The sequence below is a fragment of the Lathamus discolor genome, chromosome 5 (genome assembly GCF_037157495.1).
Source record: "Lathamus discolor isolate bLatDis1 chromosome 5, bLatDis1.hap1, whole genome shotgun sequence".
In the NCBI taxonomy this organism is placed as follows: Eukaryota; Metazoa; Chordata; class Aves; order Psittaciformes; family Psittacidae; genus Lathamus; species Lathamus discolor.
Genome location: NC_088888.1, coordinates 102,414,456 through 102,433,387, shown reverse-complemented (window position 1 = coordinate 102,433,387; position 18,932 = coordinate 102,414,456). Strand labels below are relative to the sequence as shown.

At 40.9% G+C, this 18,932-nt stretch overlaps 1 protein-coding gene across 5 annotated transcripts in view; it reads left to right on the top strand.

Annotated features, from left to right (window-relative positions):
• Positions 1-1,447: 1,447 nt before the first annotated feature.
• The window catches only part of LDAH (lipid droplet associated hydrolase), a 130,424-nt gene continuing 112,939 nt past the window's right edge, over positions 1,448-18,932 (top strand). The window contains exons 1-2 of one of the 5 annotated variants that reach the window (XM_065681719.1): positions 1,448-1,673; positions 13,721-13,882. In XM_065681719.1, coding sequence (XP_065537791.1) covers positions 13,729-13,882 — 154 coding nt within the window. In that variant the 5' untranslated portion in view covers positions 1,448-1,673; positions 13,721-13,728. Of the gene's footprint in view, positions 1,674-2,019; positions 2,100-13,720; positions 13,883-18,932 lie in introns of those variants that run through there. The other 4 variants (XM_065681718.1, XM_065681715.1, XM_065681717.1 and 1 more) reach the window with 4 other exon arrangements.

Sequence of the window (18,932 nt, the reverse complement as noted above, 5' to 3'; positions counted from 1 at the left end):
CATTTTACTGCTCTCCTTAGGAATTCAAAGGTCCTTCTCAACCTGACAATTATGTTTACTAACCTGAATAACTCAGTATGAACAACAGATTTGATTACTACGCTATCCTCCCTTTACCAGACCATTTACATTTATATTTAAAAGACTATGACTATGTTCACACAAATTCCTCTACAACCCTACCTGTTAAAACAATCCATTGAAAAAGATCATAATTGATTCTTACCTTTACTTTTCTTTTCACCAGGTGTCCATCCATCTGAAGGCTCTAACCTTTACTTCACAACCGGTGAGTCTTCCTTAGAAGAACCTTTGACAACAGCTCTTGCCCAAACGCCTTTCGCAAATCCAAGTTAATTGACCCAGCTTACTGTGGCCAGGTATGGTCACTTGGCTCTTCCAGAGACTCACACAGATTTCTGAGCCATGATGAGCCATGAAAATGGTGCTGATGGTTCTCCAGTGCATCATTCTTATTCCTGTTCACTGGCTCTTGTCTTCATTATTCTTCCCACTGATTTGATCAACATGCCATTGGTCTTAGGGGCTCCTCTTGGAGCCGCTCAGGTTTTGGCAACGGGCAGCACTCCCTGGTTGTTCCAGGGAGTGCTCCAATGCCATCTGTAGCACATGGTTACATGGCAGACCCAGCAGTCCAAGTGTTTCATGCCCAAGTCCCTCCATAACTCCTGGATAAACCCCATCTGATCTTGTCAATTTCCTATTATTCAGTTTATTTTATGTTTACCTTCTACCACAATTTCAATTGGAAACAGCTTCTTCAACACCTTTGTCTAAAGAGCAGCGTTCAGCATGAAAACCTCCCTAAGGACCTCTTTGACAAGCATGGGTGTTAGATCTTTTCGTTACAGCCTTTTCTTCCCTGGGATCCTTTCACTTATTTAATGAACATACACGCACCATAGCAGGATCCTGGTGGGCTGCGAAAGGATTCGCTGCTACTTTTCATATCTTTGGAAGCTGATAATCGGATTTTAGGGGTTTTTTTAGTTGTGTTTTTTTTTTTTGGGGGGGGGGGGGGGGGGAGAGCTTGTATTTCTGTGGTTACTCCAGGTGCCCAGGTCCAGCTTCCTCATTTAAAAGCAACATCAAACAAGTGTAAGGGCAAGTCTGTGCCCCTTTCTCTGCTTTCTGTAAGCATCTCACCTTATTTTTCTAGTTGAAAATACTTTTTTCTTTTTTCCTTTGCCAGAATTCGCAAAGGAACTGTGAGGTTTGGGCAAGCGTTAATGACAGAAACAGAAAGAAACCCCTAAGACGTGCGCCCCCAGGGAACCCAGCTCTCGCTCCCACCTTTCCCTGCCGGCGGCTACTGCCGCCCTCCCTGCTTCCCCCGCCGGGGACTGGGGCGGCGGCAAAGGGCACAGCTCAGGCTCGCACAACAACCCGGACTACCCCCACCCCTCACGGGAACAGGCGGCCACGACCGCTTCAGAGCGGGGCGGCGGCGGGAGGCGGGGCTGTCCTCAGCCCACCCAACGCGGCTCAGGCGGAAGGAGCGGCTCGGCCGTGCCCGCCCCTGCCGCCACCGCGCTGCGCGGCCTCGCCGCCTGCTTCCGCCCGGTCTGGGCTAGACGTCGTTGTCGCCGGCGGCTTCATCGCTGCTGCTGCTGCTGCTATTCTGGGTGTTGGGGAGCCTGCGAAGGGGGAAGGTACGTCCCTCAGCGGCGCGGCGGTCTCTGCGCTCCCCGCCGTCTCGGTGCGTCGGGCCGGGCGGGGGCAGCGCGGAAGGGCTGTGCCCCGCCGAGGGCGGGCGGTGGCGGGGCCGGCCGTGCCCCCCGCCCCGGGCTGCCGCGGGGCACTCCCCTCCCTTATCGTCCCCTGCCCGACGGGTGGTGACGGGTCTGAGTTGTGAACGAGCCTCGCCGAGCCAGGTGCCGGACACCCACCGCTGCCTTGCGCTGCGGCAGCCGGTAGCCCCGCGGTGGGGCGGGCACGGCGCCCCGCTGAGGGGCGAAGTGTGCCCCTGGGCCTTGTGTAGCAGCTGTGCAGAACTCAGGTGCACAGAACCGTGTTTACTTAGTAACGTTGGCGGTTTCTAGGTATAGGACTAAGGGTGGAGTAATACAGCCCATGTGGTAAGCAGGGCTTTGGTCATGCTCCTCTGGCTTGTTTTTCTTTGGGTTGGGAGGAGACTCAAGAAATTAGTCCTAACCAGGTCTCCTTTTCCAGAAGATAACTGCGGTGATGCTACTTGTAATGTTTTTTCTTTATGTCAGTCCTTGTTCCTGTGAAGCATCTCTTGGAGCTGGCTGATGCTTGTTTTCTAAGCTGCAGGTTAACACATAGGAAGAAAACGTCTGTTGTCTGAAGGGCCTATAAATGAGAGAAATAAGATTATAAATTCTTAGATGTTAAAAGCTATATGAGATTTATAAGTGAGGTGTTTTTTAATAGAGGAATTACTCGTTTGGAAAAGCAGAGTCTAGCAGGTGTGCACACCCTCCTTCAGAAACCCTCTGTCTGTTAGGTTTATCCTTTCTGCTGGTCCCACAGCATCATCACTGTTAGGAAATACAGGCTTGAAAGTCGCTGCTACAGAAGAGGGAAAATGCCTGTACCAGACAGGAGGTAAGCGGCAGGTTTAGGAAGCGGTGTAAATCTTGGCGTGGAAATGTATCATTAAAGAAATTAAGATAATGATGAAGCACCATTGAGGTATGACAGTTGTTGGGGGCTTTCTTATTGGTAACACTTTGCTTTTGCAAAAATGATGAAGCAGTTTCTTTTCTTTAGATTTAAGTGTGATATAAAGCATTTACATCAGAAGACTTGAATAACTTCAATGATGCAGACCCTTATCTTTTATGGTGCAGTATACGCCTGGCCCTCTGGGACTTCATGATATCCAGTTAAGATCCGAGAGTCCATCTGAACGGACATGTTGCAGAATCTGGATATGATTTTTATATTCTGTGTGGCTTGGAGACTAGACACCTTCAGTTATTGCTTAGGATTATTGCAGTTCCCTAATTTCTAGTGGTACTTGCTTATGATGCCGGTGAGGGAAGTGGCTGTACATTTACAGAGCTGGGTAAGCGATGGCAGTAACTTTTAACATTTTCCATGGTGGCATTTACTACAAGGATTGAGTAAAAGCAATTGAAGTCAATGGTTTTTCAAGAATCTTTGACAGTATCATGAACAGATGCTATGAAAGAGGCAACTGTATATGATTCTTCTTAACCTAGTCCCACTCTGTAAGTAGCCACCCACCCTGCAAAGAAGTGCAGCTCAGGAACTTTCTGGAAGAGATGTATTAAAAACTTGATGTTCCACAGTGGATTTCTTCGCTACCAACTCATCCTTGCATTTAACCTATGTGGGACTCTAGTGTTTGCAACAGCCAGCCTCAAGTAGGTCTCTGGGTCAGATAACCCACTAACTTGGGAGGCACCTCTGTGGGTTTTGAATGAGCTTTCTGCTATTTCTAGTTGGTATTTCCTACTTTTTAAATTAGAAGAGACACTAATTGGTTATTACCTATTTATCTGCTTCATGTGATTCACAAAGGCAATTACAATAAATTGTTTAAGGGTTAAGGTAAACTAAAATTCCCGGTATGACTGCCAAGCCAAAGAACTTGCCAGAAAATTTGAGAAGATTTACTCTAAAGCTTTCCTAATAGTGCTGCTGTTACCAGGATTTTTATTGATAGCTTTGATTTCGTTTGAATTACTTTTTTTTTCCATTATTGTGATTTATTACAATGAGGGCACTTTGTCTGGAAAAAGGGGTGGCCCCCATTTTGGCTAACTTCTAGGTTACATTTACCAAGTATTAGGAAGCAGAATTTCAAGGTTTAATCTTAGTGGTGTTGTGCATCCATTTGTACAGATTATGGAGGACAGGTAGTTTTTGCTTGCTTAAATCTGGCATGCTGTTAATAGCAATAGAACTAAGGGGTTTTTTGCTCTTGACAAACCACTGTGTAATACTACAAATTTTCAGCAAAATGTTTGACTAAATTTGATTCCAGCTTACACTTTGAATGGTGACATTTAGATGTCCAGTAAACTTTGTAAACAGGTTACACTGAAGGAAGTAATTCTGAAAAAAAAAAAAGAATAGTTGTAATAGGAAACAGATGAGTAATATGTAAGGTCTGAGCTTAACAGTGTCTTAATTTTGAAACAAATTCAAGTTTTCACACCAGAATAGTAGCCTGAGAACAGTCAACTAGTGAAATGAATGAGAACTGTTACGTACCTACCTAGGATTGCTCAGCCACCTAAGGTAGCTGTGCACTGTGTGATAAGTGCCTTGTTATCATGTGTTAGGTAATCCTGATGTGTCAAAACAATGTCTAACCAGAGATGCTACAATTCCAAGTGGCAACACATGGAAGCATTTCTTTTGTCAGTATCTTTGTTTCTCTCCTCAGTATCTTTGCTTCCTCCTGCAGCTGTCAGTAGCCATGCTGTTGTTTTGGTACTTTTCCTATCTCATCTCTTGCTTCTCTTTAGATCCTCTTCCCACTGTCCTTTGTCTAGACAGATTCTTTACTCAAATAAAAAAAAACCAACCCAATATACAAACAAAATTTAACTCCCTCCCTCCCCAAAACAAACAAAACGCCCAAAACACTCAAAAAAAAACCAAACAACAAAACCTTTACTGATAAAAAGTTATTGTGGAAATCTAACCTATAAAATTTTACCCCTCAAAAAAATTGTATCACTTATTGGAAATGAGTATCAGATAATAGCTAGATTATTATTTGTACCTGCGATGAATACAGGATTTGGTTATGTATGCAGTTACATGTGGTCATGTGTCGTCAGGGTTTGGCAGCCTTATCTTGATGGGAGAAGCTGGGTCCCTGAGCAAAATAGTGATACTTCAAGGGTTACTCTTGTTCTGAGGAATAAGCTAGGAGTGTTTCCAGCATGGTTACTGGAGTTGTAGGTCTGTGTGTCAGAGCTCTGGTGTGTGCCATCCTTCCTGCGGCACTGGTTCTGGGAGGAACTTTTTGGCTACTGCACCAGTGTCTCCAGCCTGACTGTTGAATTCACTGTCCCATCCACTTGGTGAGCACGATGATGAACATGTTCATTGCTTCTTACTGGGAAGGACTTAGGCTCCAGGCCTCACATTAATATTACGGGCAATTATATTACTGTAGTGACTCAGAAAGGGATCTGATGTGATCTGGTATTATTGTTTGTAGTCTCTCATTTATGTCTCCTATTCATTGATTCTTCTGTTTGATTTCCCTTATCTTTTGCACAGAGCTGCATACAGTCTGTTTGTTTTCTTGTATCTGCTTGTGGTGCCTTCCTAATCCGTTTAGGTTAGTAAATGAACAGCAGAATGTACAGCTGCTGCAGAAAAAAAATGAGGAGGTGGTAAGCAGCAAACACAGGTTGATAGATTAGTGGAGAATACTGTTGTGACTAGTAAACTGGTCCTACTGTATTTTAAGTAATGCCTTTGTCATGTTAGAAAACAAGAAAACCATCAGTAGCTCAAGCATTAAGTTGAAGGAGAGATTAACAGCTGAAGTAAGAACACGTGCAAGTTGAAATAATAAAGCAGGAAGAAAAGTAAAAAGTGTTTTGAATTCAGAGCATGTGTTAGGCTGAAGGAGAACAGCAAATGTGGAGATATGGAAGAAACATACAGAAATAAGGGGTAGTTCCATAAGGAGATTCATGCTGAACAGCACAGCAAAGGATGGGGGAAGCCAAATCAAGGACAGCGTGATGTTAATTGTATTGGTATATGGTTTCTTGCTTTGAATCTGCTTCTTGCTAGTATTCATTATGCTCTTTGAGCTTTGCCTTACCCAACAAGAACAAAGAAAGGGTAGTGTTCTCCACTGAGTAGCGAATCTTATTCTCATAGAAGGTGGAAAAGGAGGTATTTAAGATGAAATAGCAGTAGCTTTTTACTGCTTTTGCCTGTCATTATTGCTGCTGCAAGATGGAAGCTTATTCAAATGCTTAAATTTTGGGTACTGTGGTTTAAATGCATATATAGGTTACCATTACTTTAAATTCCTTAATTTTTGTGTTTCATTGAATATTGTCCAGATTACTCATATGACTTAAATGCCTGTCCAACAGAAATATGGGACTTGCAGTTGGTTTTTGTTTCTATGACTTTTTTTTGTTGTTGTTTTAGAAGAAAAAATAAGAATACAGAACATGCAGTTGCAGAGTCAAATATTTCTTTGACCTTTTATCTTTTGAAAAGGTGCACAGTTCTCATCTTCCCTATGGATAGTAGGAATCAAATGGCAAAGAAGCGTCATGTTTCTTTAGTGAGCAAGCATTTGTTTTTTTAGAGGACAAGCAAACCTATTTGTGCATGTTTTTTCTCTTAATATCATTTTTAATTTCATCTTGTACAAGCTCAGGAGTGTTGCATCCCAGCTAGAAGGAAGTGCGGCAGAAGGGCCAGGAGACCTCCTTGGATGGATAAGGAGCTGCTGAGGAAAATTCAAATGAAAAATGAGGCTTATAAAAGGTGGAAGCAAGGACAGGCGGCCTGGGTAGAGTACAGGGATGTTGTCCGGGAAGCTAGGGACCCAGTAAGAATTAAACTTGGCTATGGATGTTAAGGATAACAGGAAGGGATTCTACAGGTACGTAGCAAACAAAAAACAGACTAGGGACAACATAGGCCCCCTGAGGAAGCTCTCAGGAGAACTGGCTGCACAGGATTTGGAGAAGGATGAGGTTCTGAATGACTTCTTCGCCTCGGTCTTCACTGGCAAAGGCTCTGACTGCACCACCCAGTTCTTAGAAGGCAGACGCAGGGACTGTGAGAATGAAGACCTTGGGCCCACTGTAGGAGAGGATCTGGTTCGAGAACATCTTCAAAATCTGAACGCACACAAGTCCGTGGGACCTGATGGAATCCATCTGCGGGTCCTGAAGGAGCTGGCGAATGAAGTTGCTAAGCCACTGGCCATCATATTTGAAAAATCATGGCAGTCAGGTGAAGTTCCCGACGACTGGAAAAAGGGAAATATAACCCCCATTTCAAGAAGGGGAAAATGGAAGACCCGGGAAATTACAGACCAGTCAGTCTCACCTCTGTGCCTGCCAAAATCTTGGAGCACATTCTCCTGGATGGCATGCTAAGGCACATGAAAAACAACAAGGTGCTTGGTGACAGCCAGTATGGCTTCACTAAGGGGAAATCCTGCCTGACCAATTTCGTGGCCTTCTATAATGGGGCTACAGAATTGATGGACAGGGGTAGAGCAGTTGATGTGATCTACCTGGCCTACTGGAACGCGTTCGACACTGTCCCACACGACATCCTTGTCTCTAAATTGGAGAGACACCAATTTGATAGATGGACCACTCGGTGGATAAAGAACTGGCTGGACGGCCGCACACAAAGAGTTGTGGTGAATGGCTCAATGTCTGGCTGGAGACCAGTAACGAGTGGTGTCCCTCAGGGATCGGTGTTGGGACTGGTCTTGTTTAACATCTTCATCGCTGGCATGGGCAGTGGGATTGAGTGCGCCCTCAGCAAGTTTGCCGATGACGCATGGTTTGGTTGTTACGCTGGAGGGAAGGGATGCCATCCAGAGTGACCTCAACACACTTGCAATGGAAGACCTGGGGAAGTGCAGACCAGTCAGTCTCACCTCTGTGCCTGGCAAAATCTTGGAGCACATTCTCCTGGAAGGCATGCTAAGGCACATGAATAACAACAAGGTCCTTGGTGACAGCCAGCACGGCTTCACTAAGGGGAAATCCTGCCTGACCAATTTGGTGGCCTTCTATGATGGGGCTGCAGAATTGATGGATAAGGGTAAAGCAGTTGATGTCATCTACCTGGACTTGTGCAAAGCGGTTGACACTGTCCCACATGACATCCTTCTCTCTAAATTGGAGAGATATCAATTTGATGGATGGACCACTCGGTGGATAAAGAACTGGCTGGACGGCCGCACACAAAGAGTTGTGGTCAATGGCTCGATGTCCGGCTGGAGACCAGTAACGAGTGGTGTCCCTCAGGGATCGGTGTTGGGACTGGTCTTGTTTAACATCTTCGTCGCTGTCATGGACAGTGGGATTGAGTGCCCCCTCAGCAAGTTTGCCGATGACACCAAGCTGTGTGGTCCGGTTGATATGCTGGAGGGAAGGGATGCCATCCAGAGGGACCTTGACACGCTTGTGAGGTGGGCAGATGCCAACCTTACGAAGTTTAACCATGCCAAGTGCAAGGTCCTACACCTGGGTCAGAGCAATCCCAGGCACAGCTACAGGTTGGGCAAAGAAGAGATTCAGAGCAGCCCTGCAGAGGACTTGGGGTGTTGGTCAGTGAGAAACTGAACATAAGCCCTATAAGGAGGAAATTCTTTCCTGTTAGGGTGGTGAGACACTGGAATCGGTTGCCCAGGGAGGTTGTGAGTGCTCCATCACTGGCGGTGTTCAAGGCCAGGTTGGATGAAGCCTTGTGTTGGATGGTTTAGTGAGAGGTGTCCCTGTCCATGGCAGGGGGGTTGGAACCAGATGATCTTGAGGTCCTTTCCAACCCTTGCTATTCTATTCTATTCTATTCTATTCTATTCTATTCTATTCTATTCTATTCTATTCAGTGTGTCCTTGCAGCCCAGAAAGCCAGCCGTATCCTGGGCTGCATCAAAAGGAGCATGACCAGCAGGTCGAAGGGGGTGATCCTGCTCCTCTACTCTGCTCTTGTGAGACCTCACCTGAAGTATTGTGTGTAGTTCTGGTGTCCTCCACATTAAAAGGACATGGAACTGCTGGAACAAGTCCAGAGGAGGGCCACGAGGATGATTAGGGGACTGGAACACCTCCTGTATGAAGATAGGCTGAGAAAGTTGGGGCTGTTCAGAAGGAGAAGAGAAGGCTGCATGGATACTTCATAGCAGCCTTCCATTATCTGAAGGGGGATATAGGGATGCTGGGGAGGGACTTTTCATCAGGGACTGTAGTGACAGGACAAGGGGTAATGGGGTAAAACTTAAACAGGGGAAGTTTAGATTGGATATAAGGAGGAAGATCTTTACTGTAAGGGTGGTGAGGCACTGGAATGTGTTGCCCAGGGAGGTTGTGAATGCTCCATCCCTGGCAGTGTTCAAGGCCAGGTTGGATGAAGCCTTGGGTAGGATGGTTTAGTGTGAGGTGTCCCTGCCTGTGACGGGGGGGGTTGGAACTAGATGATCTTGAGGTCCCTTCCAGCCCTAACTATTCTATGATTCTATATGTTCTTGGTTCTCTCAGTTTTCAATCAGTTTCTACCAGTTCTTTCACTGTTTTTGCAGGTATTCTGCTATTTCTCCTACTGAAACAATCCTCTGTGAAAGGCCATGTTAAATCTTCTTCCATGTAATTCACATGTCTGTTCAGTTTTTAATATGCTCTGTTCTTGGTAGTGGTATGTGCTGAAGTTTGAAGGCAACTAGTATTTCTTTTTTCTCCATCCAAGCCTTAGCATGATGGGTTCTCATTCATCAGGTGTATCATTCCCACCTCTAACTTCAGCAAGATTGTAACCCAGTCTGTAACTATGGTGTTATGTTTCAGTTTTGCCCAGTGGCTCCCAGAATAGTGATGTTCAACGTAATCTATGTTCAAATAAACAACTAAACAAAATACATACTTCACAGATTTTACTGTATTTGTGACAGTTTTCTGATGCTATCCATTCTGAATTGTGATTTATTTCCCTTTGATTTTTCTGATGTAGAATTTTTGGGTTTTGTCTGTTTTTCCTGCAGGCAGCTGATAAAGTTAATTTACAAGATTCTCTTGACATGTGTCTGCTATTTCTGTGAGATTTGCTAGTCAGAAGGGACCTGGCATAGTTTTGTCCATGGAAACCTCCTTTACCATGAAGACATTGTACTTCAGAAGCAGCTTTTTATATTCTCTCACATAAATATTCTATCTTTATTTGACCAAAGTTTTGCTAACATTGTAGTCTAATCTCAGAACATATATTTAAAGGATATTTGTTATATCCTGTTATTCCTGTCCACCACTTTCTGTTTATTCCTCAATGAGATTTCAGTTTTAAACTTCCCATGATTTTACTTTGGGTCCATTACTGTCATGCAGTATTTGGAGGGAAAGCTGTCTGTGAAAGTTACTTCATTTGTCTGGTATATCTCAATACTGTGTGCAAATAAACATTTTTTTTCTTTCTTTGGGACTAAAAATTTTCACAGAATCCCATTTTCTGTTCTGGAAAATACCCCATATTACATCAGATTAAACCATCCTATTCATTTTCATGCAAAGGAAACTATCATTAGTTTCTTGAGTGCACTTGTTTCTTTAAGCAACGAATTTCTTGCTCATTTCTTCTTAGATCATTAGCATTATTTGTTTTATCATCAGGCCTGCATCTTAGCTGGGAAACTGGGGACCTGCTAACAGCATAGCTGTCACTTTCTTGTAATCTGTGGGATACCTGGCCTTAGTTAAGTTTATTAAGTTACTTGAAGAAAAAACAAAGCAAAACAAACTTAGTGTTTTGGGGTCATTTTCATGTTGGTAGCTCTGAACACTTCACGAATACTTCATGATGCTTTAGCTCTTTTTCAAAAGTGGAAGTTATGATCTGACTATTATTAAATATTGACAGGAGATGATATGTAGGCCCTGTTTCACCATGTGCTGAAATGTGCTTGATAAAACGTATTCCACTTTTAGAATGCCATGTCTTTTTTTTCTTTTGGGTACATTTATAGTTGCTGGAATTGTATGAAGCCTCAAGGGACTCTCAGCTACACCAGGGAAACTTCCCTGGATTTGCTTATGCTTGCCATGACTCCAGTGCTACATGTTTCTGAGTGGTAAAGTTGCAGTGGCAAATGGAGCGTGGTTAGATGTTCCTAGCAACAAGGGCCCTGGGCACCCTCAGATGTATTTCTTATGGCTTTGTGGTATCTCGTATGTCAAATCTGCTTCAAGAGTACTTTCTCCTGTATGTTCCACCACTGTTTTATGCAACTTACATTTGCCCTTGTGATTACCACTGCACCTCTGCTTCAGCATTGTTTGTCAGATAAAAGTACAGTGACCTGTTTGTCCTGTTTTGTGATTGCATAGTCTGTAGGCCAAATACCAGTCCTCTGAGTCAAGTTACATTGTGCAGTGCTAGACTGAGTTTGTGACAATTCCTTCATTAAACACTGTTTTGGATGACAATTTTATTACTCCCAAGTTGTCTTTCAAATAAAATGACAAGTCCAAGTACTAGTGTAGAATGGAGCAGTTAATGTGCTATCAGGACAGTCACGTAATTAAACACAGTGTATACAAAGGAAACTTAGTTTGACTATCAGCCTTTTACTTTATGGTCAGTTGAATGAAGGATGAATATGAAGAGACTTAGTCATATGGCAGAAGTAATTTTCTTCTTCTGGATAAGTGTTTCCAGCTATTTTTACCTGAAACAATGACAGTAGGTGGAGTCCAGATCAGTATTAAAAAACCTAATTGTATGTAATTCATTAGGGACTGTAGTGACAGGACAAGGGGTAATGGGTTAAAACTTAAACAGGGGAAGTTTAGATTGGATATAAGGAGGAAATTCTTTCCTGTTAGGGTGGTGAGGCACTGGAATCGGTTGCCCAGGGAGGTTGTGAGTGCTCCATCCCTGGCAGTGTTCAAGGCCAGGTTGGATGAAGCCTTGGGTAGGATGGTTTAGTGTGAGGTGTCCCTGCCTATGGCAGGGGGGTTGGAACTAGATGATTTTGAGGTCCTTTTCAACCCTTACTATTCTATGATTCTATGGTTCTATGTGTCGGTTTGTAAGTGCAAGTGCATGTCTAAGTTCTCATTATATCTTTCTTCATTGTGTAATTTATGACCTTATGTTTCAAACTCCAGTTGGAGTTCAGTGAAATCAGTTAAAAGTTAAACTTTACAACTGATTTTATTGGTTCATGATCAGAAACTTTATATAAAACCTCATTTCTTATGTAAGGACTTGTTATTTTGCGTCTTGTATTGCAAATGCCTCAGAAAAGGGATGACAAGCTTAATGTTTACTTTGGTTGTTGATGTAACTGGTTTTCTTTGTCAGAGCTGCTCTTGTCTTATTTCAGCTTTGAATAATGAAGAAATAAAAGCAGGAGTAATGCATTCAAAAATATAACTTATTATAGTTTGACAAAATTAATTTCAATTATTTATGCTCCAGTCACTGTAAGTTAAAGATGATTACGTGATGAATAATGAATAAAGTAGTAAAGAGGTCTCCTTTGGTATTAAATGAACTTTTCTGGGGAGAGGTGAGGTTAGGGATGTGGGGGGAAAAAAAGTGTCATGCAGACAATTGTGCTGTAGTTGAAAGTATTAAACAAAACTTCTCCCTTCCCTCCAGAAGCATTTTTCTATTTGTATTGTCCTCAATTTTTTCAAGGTGGTACTTGTTAATTCAAAATAAAACATTAACTGTTTATTTTGCATTACCTGTTGTTTAATTTAAACTTGAATTAAAATTTAATTAAATTGGAAAATTTTAATTTGGATAGCCTTTTCCATTAGAGATGTTCATGTAGTGGTCTGTGATTCAATGTATTGGATAAAGAATGCATAGTCATTCCTGTAATAATTTATCCAAGTTTTTCAAGTCTATTTAATCTAGATCTGTTGCTTCAGAAGCCTGAAGTGGGGTTCTTAAAAGATTAGAAATACTCTGAACATCTTAAATAGCCCTTGAAGTTGATACAGACAGCTTTGTGGACTTACCAGGCACCATTGTGAGTGATGCACATGTGTGATCATACTCATCAAGGGCTTCTGACTGTGTTTGGTAACTACATGTGTGCTTAGTAAATAGTTATTTGGGCAGATGCTTGTACATGTCGTAATTCTTGTTGATGGCATTTTAATTTGTAACTAGTCACTTAATGAAGTAGCTTTTTTTACTGAAGGAAGGATATGGGAGTTTGGTCAATCAGCCAGTTCCAAAGCAATAGCCTAATAGTTTCATATATGGCAGACACACAAACTAATGAACATGCCTTGTTTATTTGGCCACATACTGTTTTCATTCAGATAACCAAATACTTTAAAAAAGTTAAAAAGGTGAGCATAAATATTTGCCTGAATTGATCAAATCTTGATTAGCTTTAACTGACAGACCCCTCCTTTAATCTGTAGAAAATTTTGAGAGATGTAAGTTATGCAGCACTAAAAATGATGAGCCCACCTAGTGCTGGAAGGTAGTCTAGTAGTTAGCATGTTCCTTTTGGCCCCTAGTATTTTCTTCTGGGTTTTATTCCAGTTGGGTTTTGCTGGGGGTTTTTTTGGTAGTTGTTTTTAAGTGATACTGTGCTCCCATAGCTGAGGTAAACTTGTGAAGACATTCACGCAATAGTTCTTTTTGTTTGGTATTTGTTCTTTCGTTTGCCTTCAAAGAGGTTTCAGCTAAATCTTGTCGGTGAGCATGAATAAGAGATTTTAAACATTTTGCCTTTAATGTAGAATAGGGCTTATTGTCCAATTCTTTACCTTTATATTTCTGTGACAAAACCAGAAAGATCCTTTCTGTCATATAGTTGTAGTGGGTATTGACTTCTAGGGCCTATTTAAACATCAAATACTGAACTGGGCCTCTGTTTACTGGAGATGACAGCTGTTTGGGGTGGATAGTTATGGGGTTTCTGAAATTACTCTATGAGAAGTGATAATAGTAAAGAGACAGCTATAAAAATATTTTCTGATCTGTTATAACAGTATCTTATTCTGTCTAGTAGCGAACATGAAGTCCATGTCAGAAGAGTCAGTCCCATTGCATGAAGAATTTATCTACTGTTGCGGAGCTGCTACCCATGTCTTAAAGTGTGGGCCCTGGAAAGACCTCTCAAAAGATGAAAGTAAAAATCTACCCAGGCTCTTATTCATGATTATTCCTGGTAAGGAATTCTTTTGTTTAAGTCTACAAGTGTGGTGATTGGGAAGGGTATGTTCAATTTCAAAAATCTCTCTAGACAGGTGGTAGAATTTGTGTTGTGCATACAGCCCCCCCCCCCAAAAAAAAATAATAGTGTTGCAATGGTGAAACTTCTTTGTTATATTTGTAATAGTACTGTAAGGTAAAACCGAGAGATAAGGATGTCTCATTTACTTGGTGCTGATGGTTTGCTGACTGCATTGGGTTTTTTGTTTTGTTCTGTTTCCATTGCTCTTTCTTCATTTGTTTCTTGCACATTGAAGTGATAGTACAATATCAGCTGTGTGCCAACTGAAAGACGAACATTAAGGAAAAATTCTGAATCCAGGAATTTTTTTAATTTTTTTTTGGGTTTTTTTTTATAGCAGCGGGTTTTTAACTTTGATTTTTGCATATGAATTTGCATGGTAAGCCTCTTAGCCTTATACAATGTTCACCAAGTTCAAGTTACATTTAAATCTGGTCATCTTACAAAGAAAGCTATTAACTTTCATTTTTCATTTAGCATAAGTTAAAATTAATGAAGTCCTAAATTCATGAAGTCTGTTACTGAACTGTAAGAGTTCTGCCATTAATGGGCTCTATATTCAATCACAAGAAACTTTTCATGCAAGCAAATGTAGTGGCAGGGCTATATGGAGCTTATTTCCTGCAGCACACTTCTGTGAGGACTCCTTGATAACATTTTACATTAACTACATGGGTTATAGACCAGAAATAGACATCAGTGAAATATTCAGCATGCTTCTGTCATAGTCTGTAAACTTTTGCAAGTAGCAGGTTTATGATTCTGCTCTTATTTCAGAATTATGTTGGTAACAAACTGAAAGTTCTGTCACTGAGAAAACAATTAAAAACGCAGCAACCACAATAATGCTATCTTTGTTTTTAGATACCCAAATTCAATAGTGAATCAGATTACCCAGGCTCCTTGCTGTGGCTGGCAGGGAACTGACTAGGACCTGGCATAACATAATGCAGTTTTGCTTCTCATAAATTAGATGTTTTTTTCCCGTACTGATATATGCCTCATTTTTAGCCTTGAAGGGAAGTCTGATCTGCCAACACAAAATACACGGCCTTAGGACAGATCTCGATATTTGGGTCATCTGGCAATGTGTTCATGTACCTAAACAGGATTAGATAGCATTACCCTCTTGCTTTTATAACTTCCCAAGTATGAAATGTGGAGCCCTGCTGCAGTCCAGCAATTTTCACACTTAAAAGGCATGTATCCCTAGTTGTGATTCTTTATGGAATGAAGTAGAGAAGGACGGAAGTATAGCTTGGTACAAGTCAAGGAAAGAAATATCCAGGCAAGGGCAACTCTCACTCGAAAAGGAGAGTATGCATAGCCAAGTGTTCAGTGATCTGGACTGAACATGGTTAGTCCTACTGTATATGATACATTGTTCTGCATATTAAACTGCTCTGGTACGTATTTATCCAGTCAATGAAATTCATGCATATGATTTTGTTCATGTGTAATCAAACAAAGCAGGCATGGGAGTGGGTATTGAAGAGAAAGATAAAATTCTCAGTTTCTGCTGGAATCCAAAAGTTGCAAGAGATTTGTAAATAAATTCTGTATGCTTCTTTTTGTTTTTTTGTGTGTTTTTTTTTGTTTGTTTTTTGTAGTCAAATTTCTTCCTAATGGGGAGGATTTCTCTCTAGTCTGTCTGTTTCCTTAAAAGAAATAAAAAATAAAAAATGGAGAGAGAAGAATGAAACCGACTGCAAAACATTCTTCTACTCCAATATCAGTGGCAAAATTCTCATTGACTTTGAATGAGGAGAGATTCTGCCTCCTGAGGACTGGTAGCTCACTGTGCTTGAAGCAGTTGGGATGCAGAATGTGTAGCAGAGCTCAGTCTTGTTTAACTATGACAAGCTAATGTTTTTATTAATGGCAGTCTTTGCAAACTTGTAATTTAAAAAAAGTCTTATTGTATCAGTTGAAATGTTTAATGTGCACTTTTTTGTTCCATAATGTTTGTATAACCCTTGTATAAGCAAACCCTTTGTATAGGAGAAATAATATATTTACTGATGTAATTACTGTGTAAAAGGCCCAATTTTTCCTCAGTCCAGAATATATGCATTTGTTGCCTTTTCTTAATATGAATTCTTTTCTATTAAAATCTATGAGATTTACTCAGGAGTAAAACTAAATGTGTACAGTTGAAGGATCAGGCCCATGGTTTTCTGGAAATGTAGGTGTTATGGAAAGGACAGGAATTATTTTTTTCCTCTTATGTCGTAAAGGTCTATTTTCCCTTTTGCAATGTTTGTTTAGTGTAAAATTAGCAGTGAAGTATAAAATCTGCTACAGCAACGTTAAACATTGCTTGGGTTCATTGAAAACCAGGATCCGCAAAGTGTAATGGAATATGTTGTTTTTACTGTTTTAAGAGTATCTGTCTATTTGTGTCTATGTATTCATGAAACATTTAACTTTGTAAATAAATACAGTACAAATTTTAAAACCACTGTGCTGTCTGGCTCATGAAGTTTCGCTGTACATCAAGGCTTTTTTGCGTTTCATTGCAGGAGTGCGTTGCAATACCTTCATTCCAGGCTTTGTAATTTTTGTTACCATTGTTGTAAACTAGATGGTTAAATTTCGTTACTTGCAGTCTTGTACTTGGGAAGCTTAGTTCATGGTTGATAATGTATAATGTAAATAAGAATTTTTGTGGTAAAGCATGCTACACAAGTTTAATTAATATATGGAAATGATTTCAGAATTTGGTTTTTCGGCATGCATGCAGAGTATTCCCTGTGCTTGCCAAGTTTCTTGATCTGCCTGCTTGCAGTTGGATTGCTACTGGGTTATTGGATCATCTTCTTGTTTTACCAACTCATGCAGTGACTTGATGATGTTTAAGGCCCATGAGAACTTAACCAGACACTTTTTTTGAAGTAGAAAGATTTCATCTCCTGAGCTAATTCTTTGAGTCAAGACCTGCTTTTGGTTTTCTGCACAAGAGAAAGCAGGAGCTTGGATTCTTATCTTCTCCTAGGAGTAGTTACATGCACTTACATCAACAAGGTTGTTGTCACTTGGAGACTACTTGAGTATTTTTCAGCATTAAGATAGTATAAACAGTTTGCCTGGGTTATGACAGGTCTTTAAAGTGTTATCCCTTGAAGTGAGACTTCCTGTTAGTTTTAAAGTCTTTGAAGTTCTATTTTTGACTGTAATCTAGGGACTCTGAAAAGCTTTCAGTACATTATCTGGCTTTGTCTTCATCTGCTGTCTTGATACCTAACAGTCATCACCCTCAACATTTGCATGAGAAAAGTTATATTAAAGATCACTATATAATAATAACTTGTACTAAAACTAATGATATGTTCCTGAAGCTTAGTTTCTTTGTTTTTTTAATTTCCTAATAAAATAGCTTTTTTAAAGTTGTTTATTATTCACTCTGCTCAGCAGTCACAGGTATGAATAGTTCTTCAGAGGTCTACTCTCACCACTGAGACTAAGGGGTTTGTTTAATATTAAAAGAATTTATTTCTTCATTCTATAAACTGTGTAAAGCATACTTACTCCAATTTTCTTCAATTAGTTTTAGAATGTGCTTTGGTTTGCACAAAAGTCATGTGATGAAATGCGCTTGTTAGTATGTAATCTGTATGTTGTAACCTTTCTTCCCCTAGAACTAGTAAGGATCTAGTAAGGACTCGTATCGACAGATTAGGTTGCAGTTTGTGGCTTCTGGCAGCGTTGATCAGAACGTAATCCAGAATCCTGTATCCTGTATGTGAATCTTGGTACTTAATGTGTAATTAGATCTATAAAAAGAAGATAGATCAAAACTGCGAAGCAAATTGTGATTTTGGAGTAGAGACCATTGAGATACTCAAGGAAGGTACATCCATCCTTTCAGAAACTACTTTATAAGTCGGCAGACAGTGTTCTCCATTTGCCTTTGAAATGCAGATGGAGAAAAGGGAAATGCTGCTTGCAATGAACAGCTAGCTTAAGAGGTAGGACTTTTTTTACCTCTTGGGCAAGGGAATATGTAGGTTTTGGGTCATATTCTGCTCTATATGCTTTGCTATCACAATCGCTGAATGAACTCCAGCAACAGTTTTATAAACAAAGTTGAAAACCTGTTCTATTTGAATGCTTTAGGCAGTAAAAGCTGCCTGTTTTCCTCTTCTGGTTTTGTGGTTTGTGGGGTTTGTTTTGATTTGGTTTTTGACTGAATAGTGTCAGAGCATCAGCAGTAGGAAAAAATGTCCAGCCTTACCTCATGTTCTACCTCTGCAGTTTTGTAATTATCAGCCTGTTTATCAGAGCTCTCCTGTGGTTTGTTTTGGGTTTGCGTTGGTTTTTTTGGTGGTGGTTTTTCTTTTTTTTCTTTTTTTTTTTTTTTGTGGGTTTTTTGTTTGTGTTTTGCTTCAGGTTGGTGGGTTTGTGTTGTTTTGTTTTGTTTTTTTTATAGAGTCAGGCTGAGTCCATGTCACCTAGTTCAGAAAGGAACTATAAGGCCCAGTTTTATCCAGCCTAATATTAAACACCTAATTAAGATGCTAAAATAAGGAGCATAAATTCCTAGGTACTTTGTATAATCAGTAGCTAGGGCTGGGCACTGCCATGAACATTTTTGCCTACTGAGAGCTTAGTTAGTCTGAGATGTTGTGAAGTCTCCAGCTCTGGAGATAATCAAAACTTGACTGGGTCCATACCTGGGGAATCTGCTCTAGCTGCTGCTGCGTACGCAGGGGTGGGTTAGGAGATCTTAGGTGATCCCTTCCAACTTTGTCAGCCCTACAAATATGACCCAGGGACTGGTCATCCAGGCTCCTTCTCCAGTGTGGATTCTAGTCTCATTGATTTTTGGGGTAGCTTCAAAAGGTAGTAAAGGTAAGTATAGGGATAAGGTAGTAAAGATAAGTATATGGATAACTTTAGATAATCTAATACTTGATTAAAATTATCCACTCTTTCAAGAGCTATAATTTAAGGTACCTCTCTCCTTGCTTTCACAGCCATACTA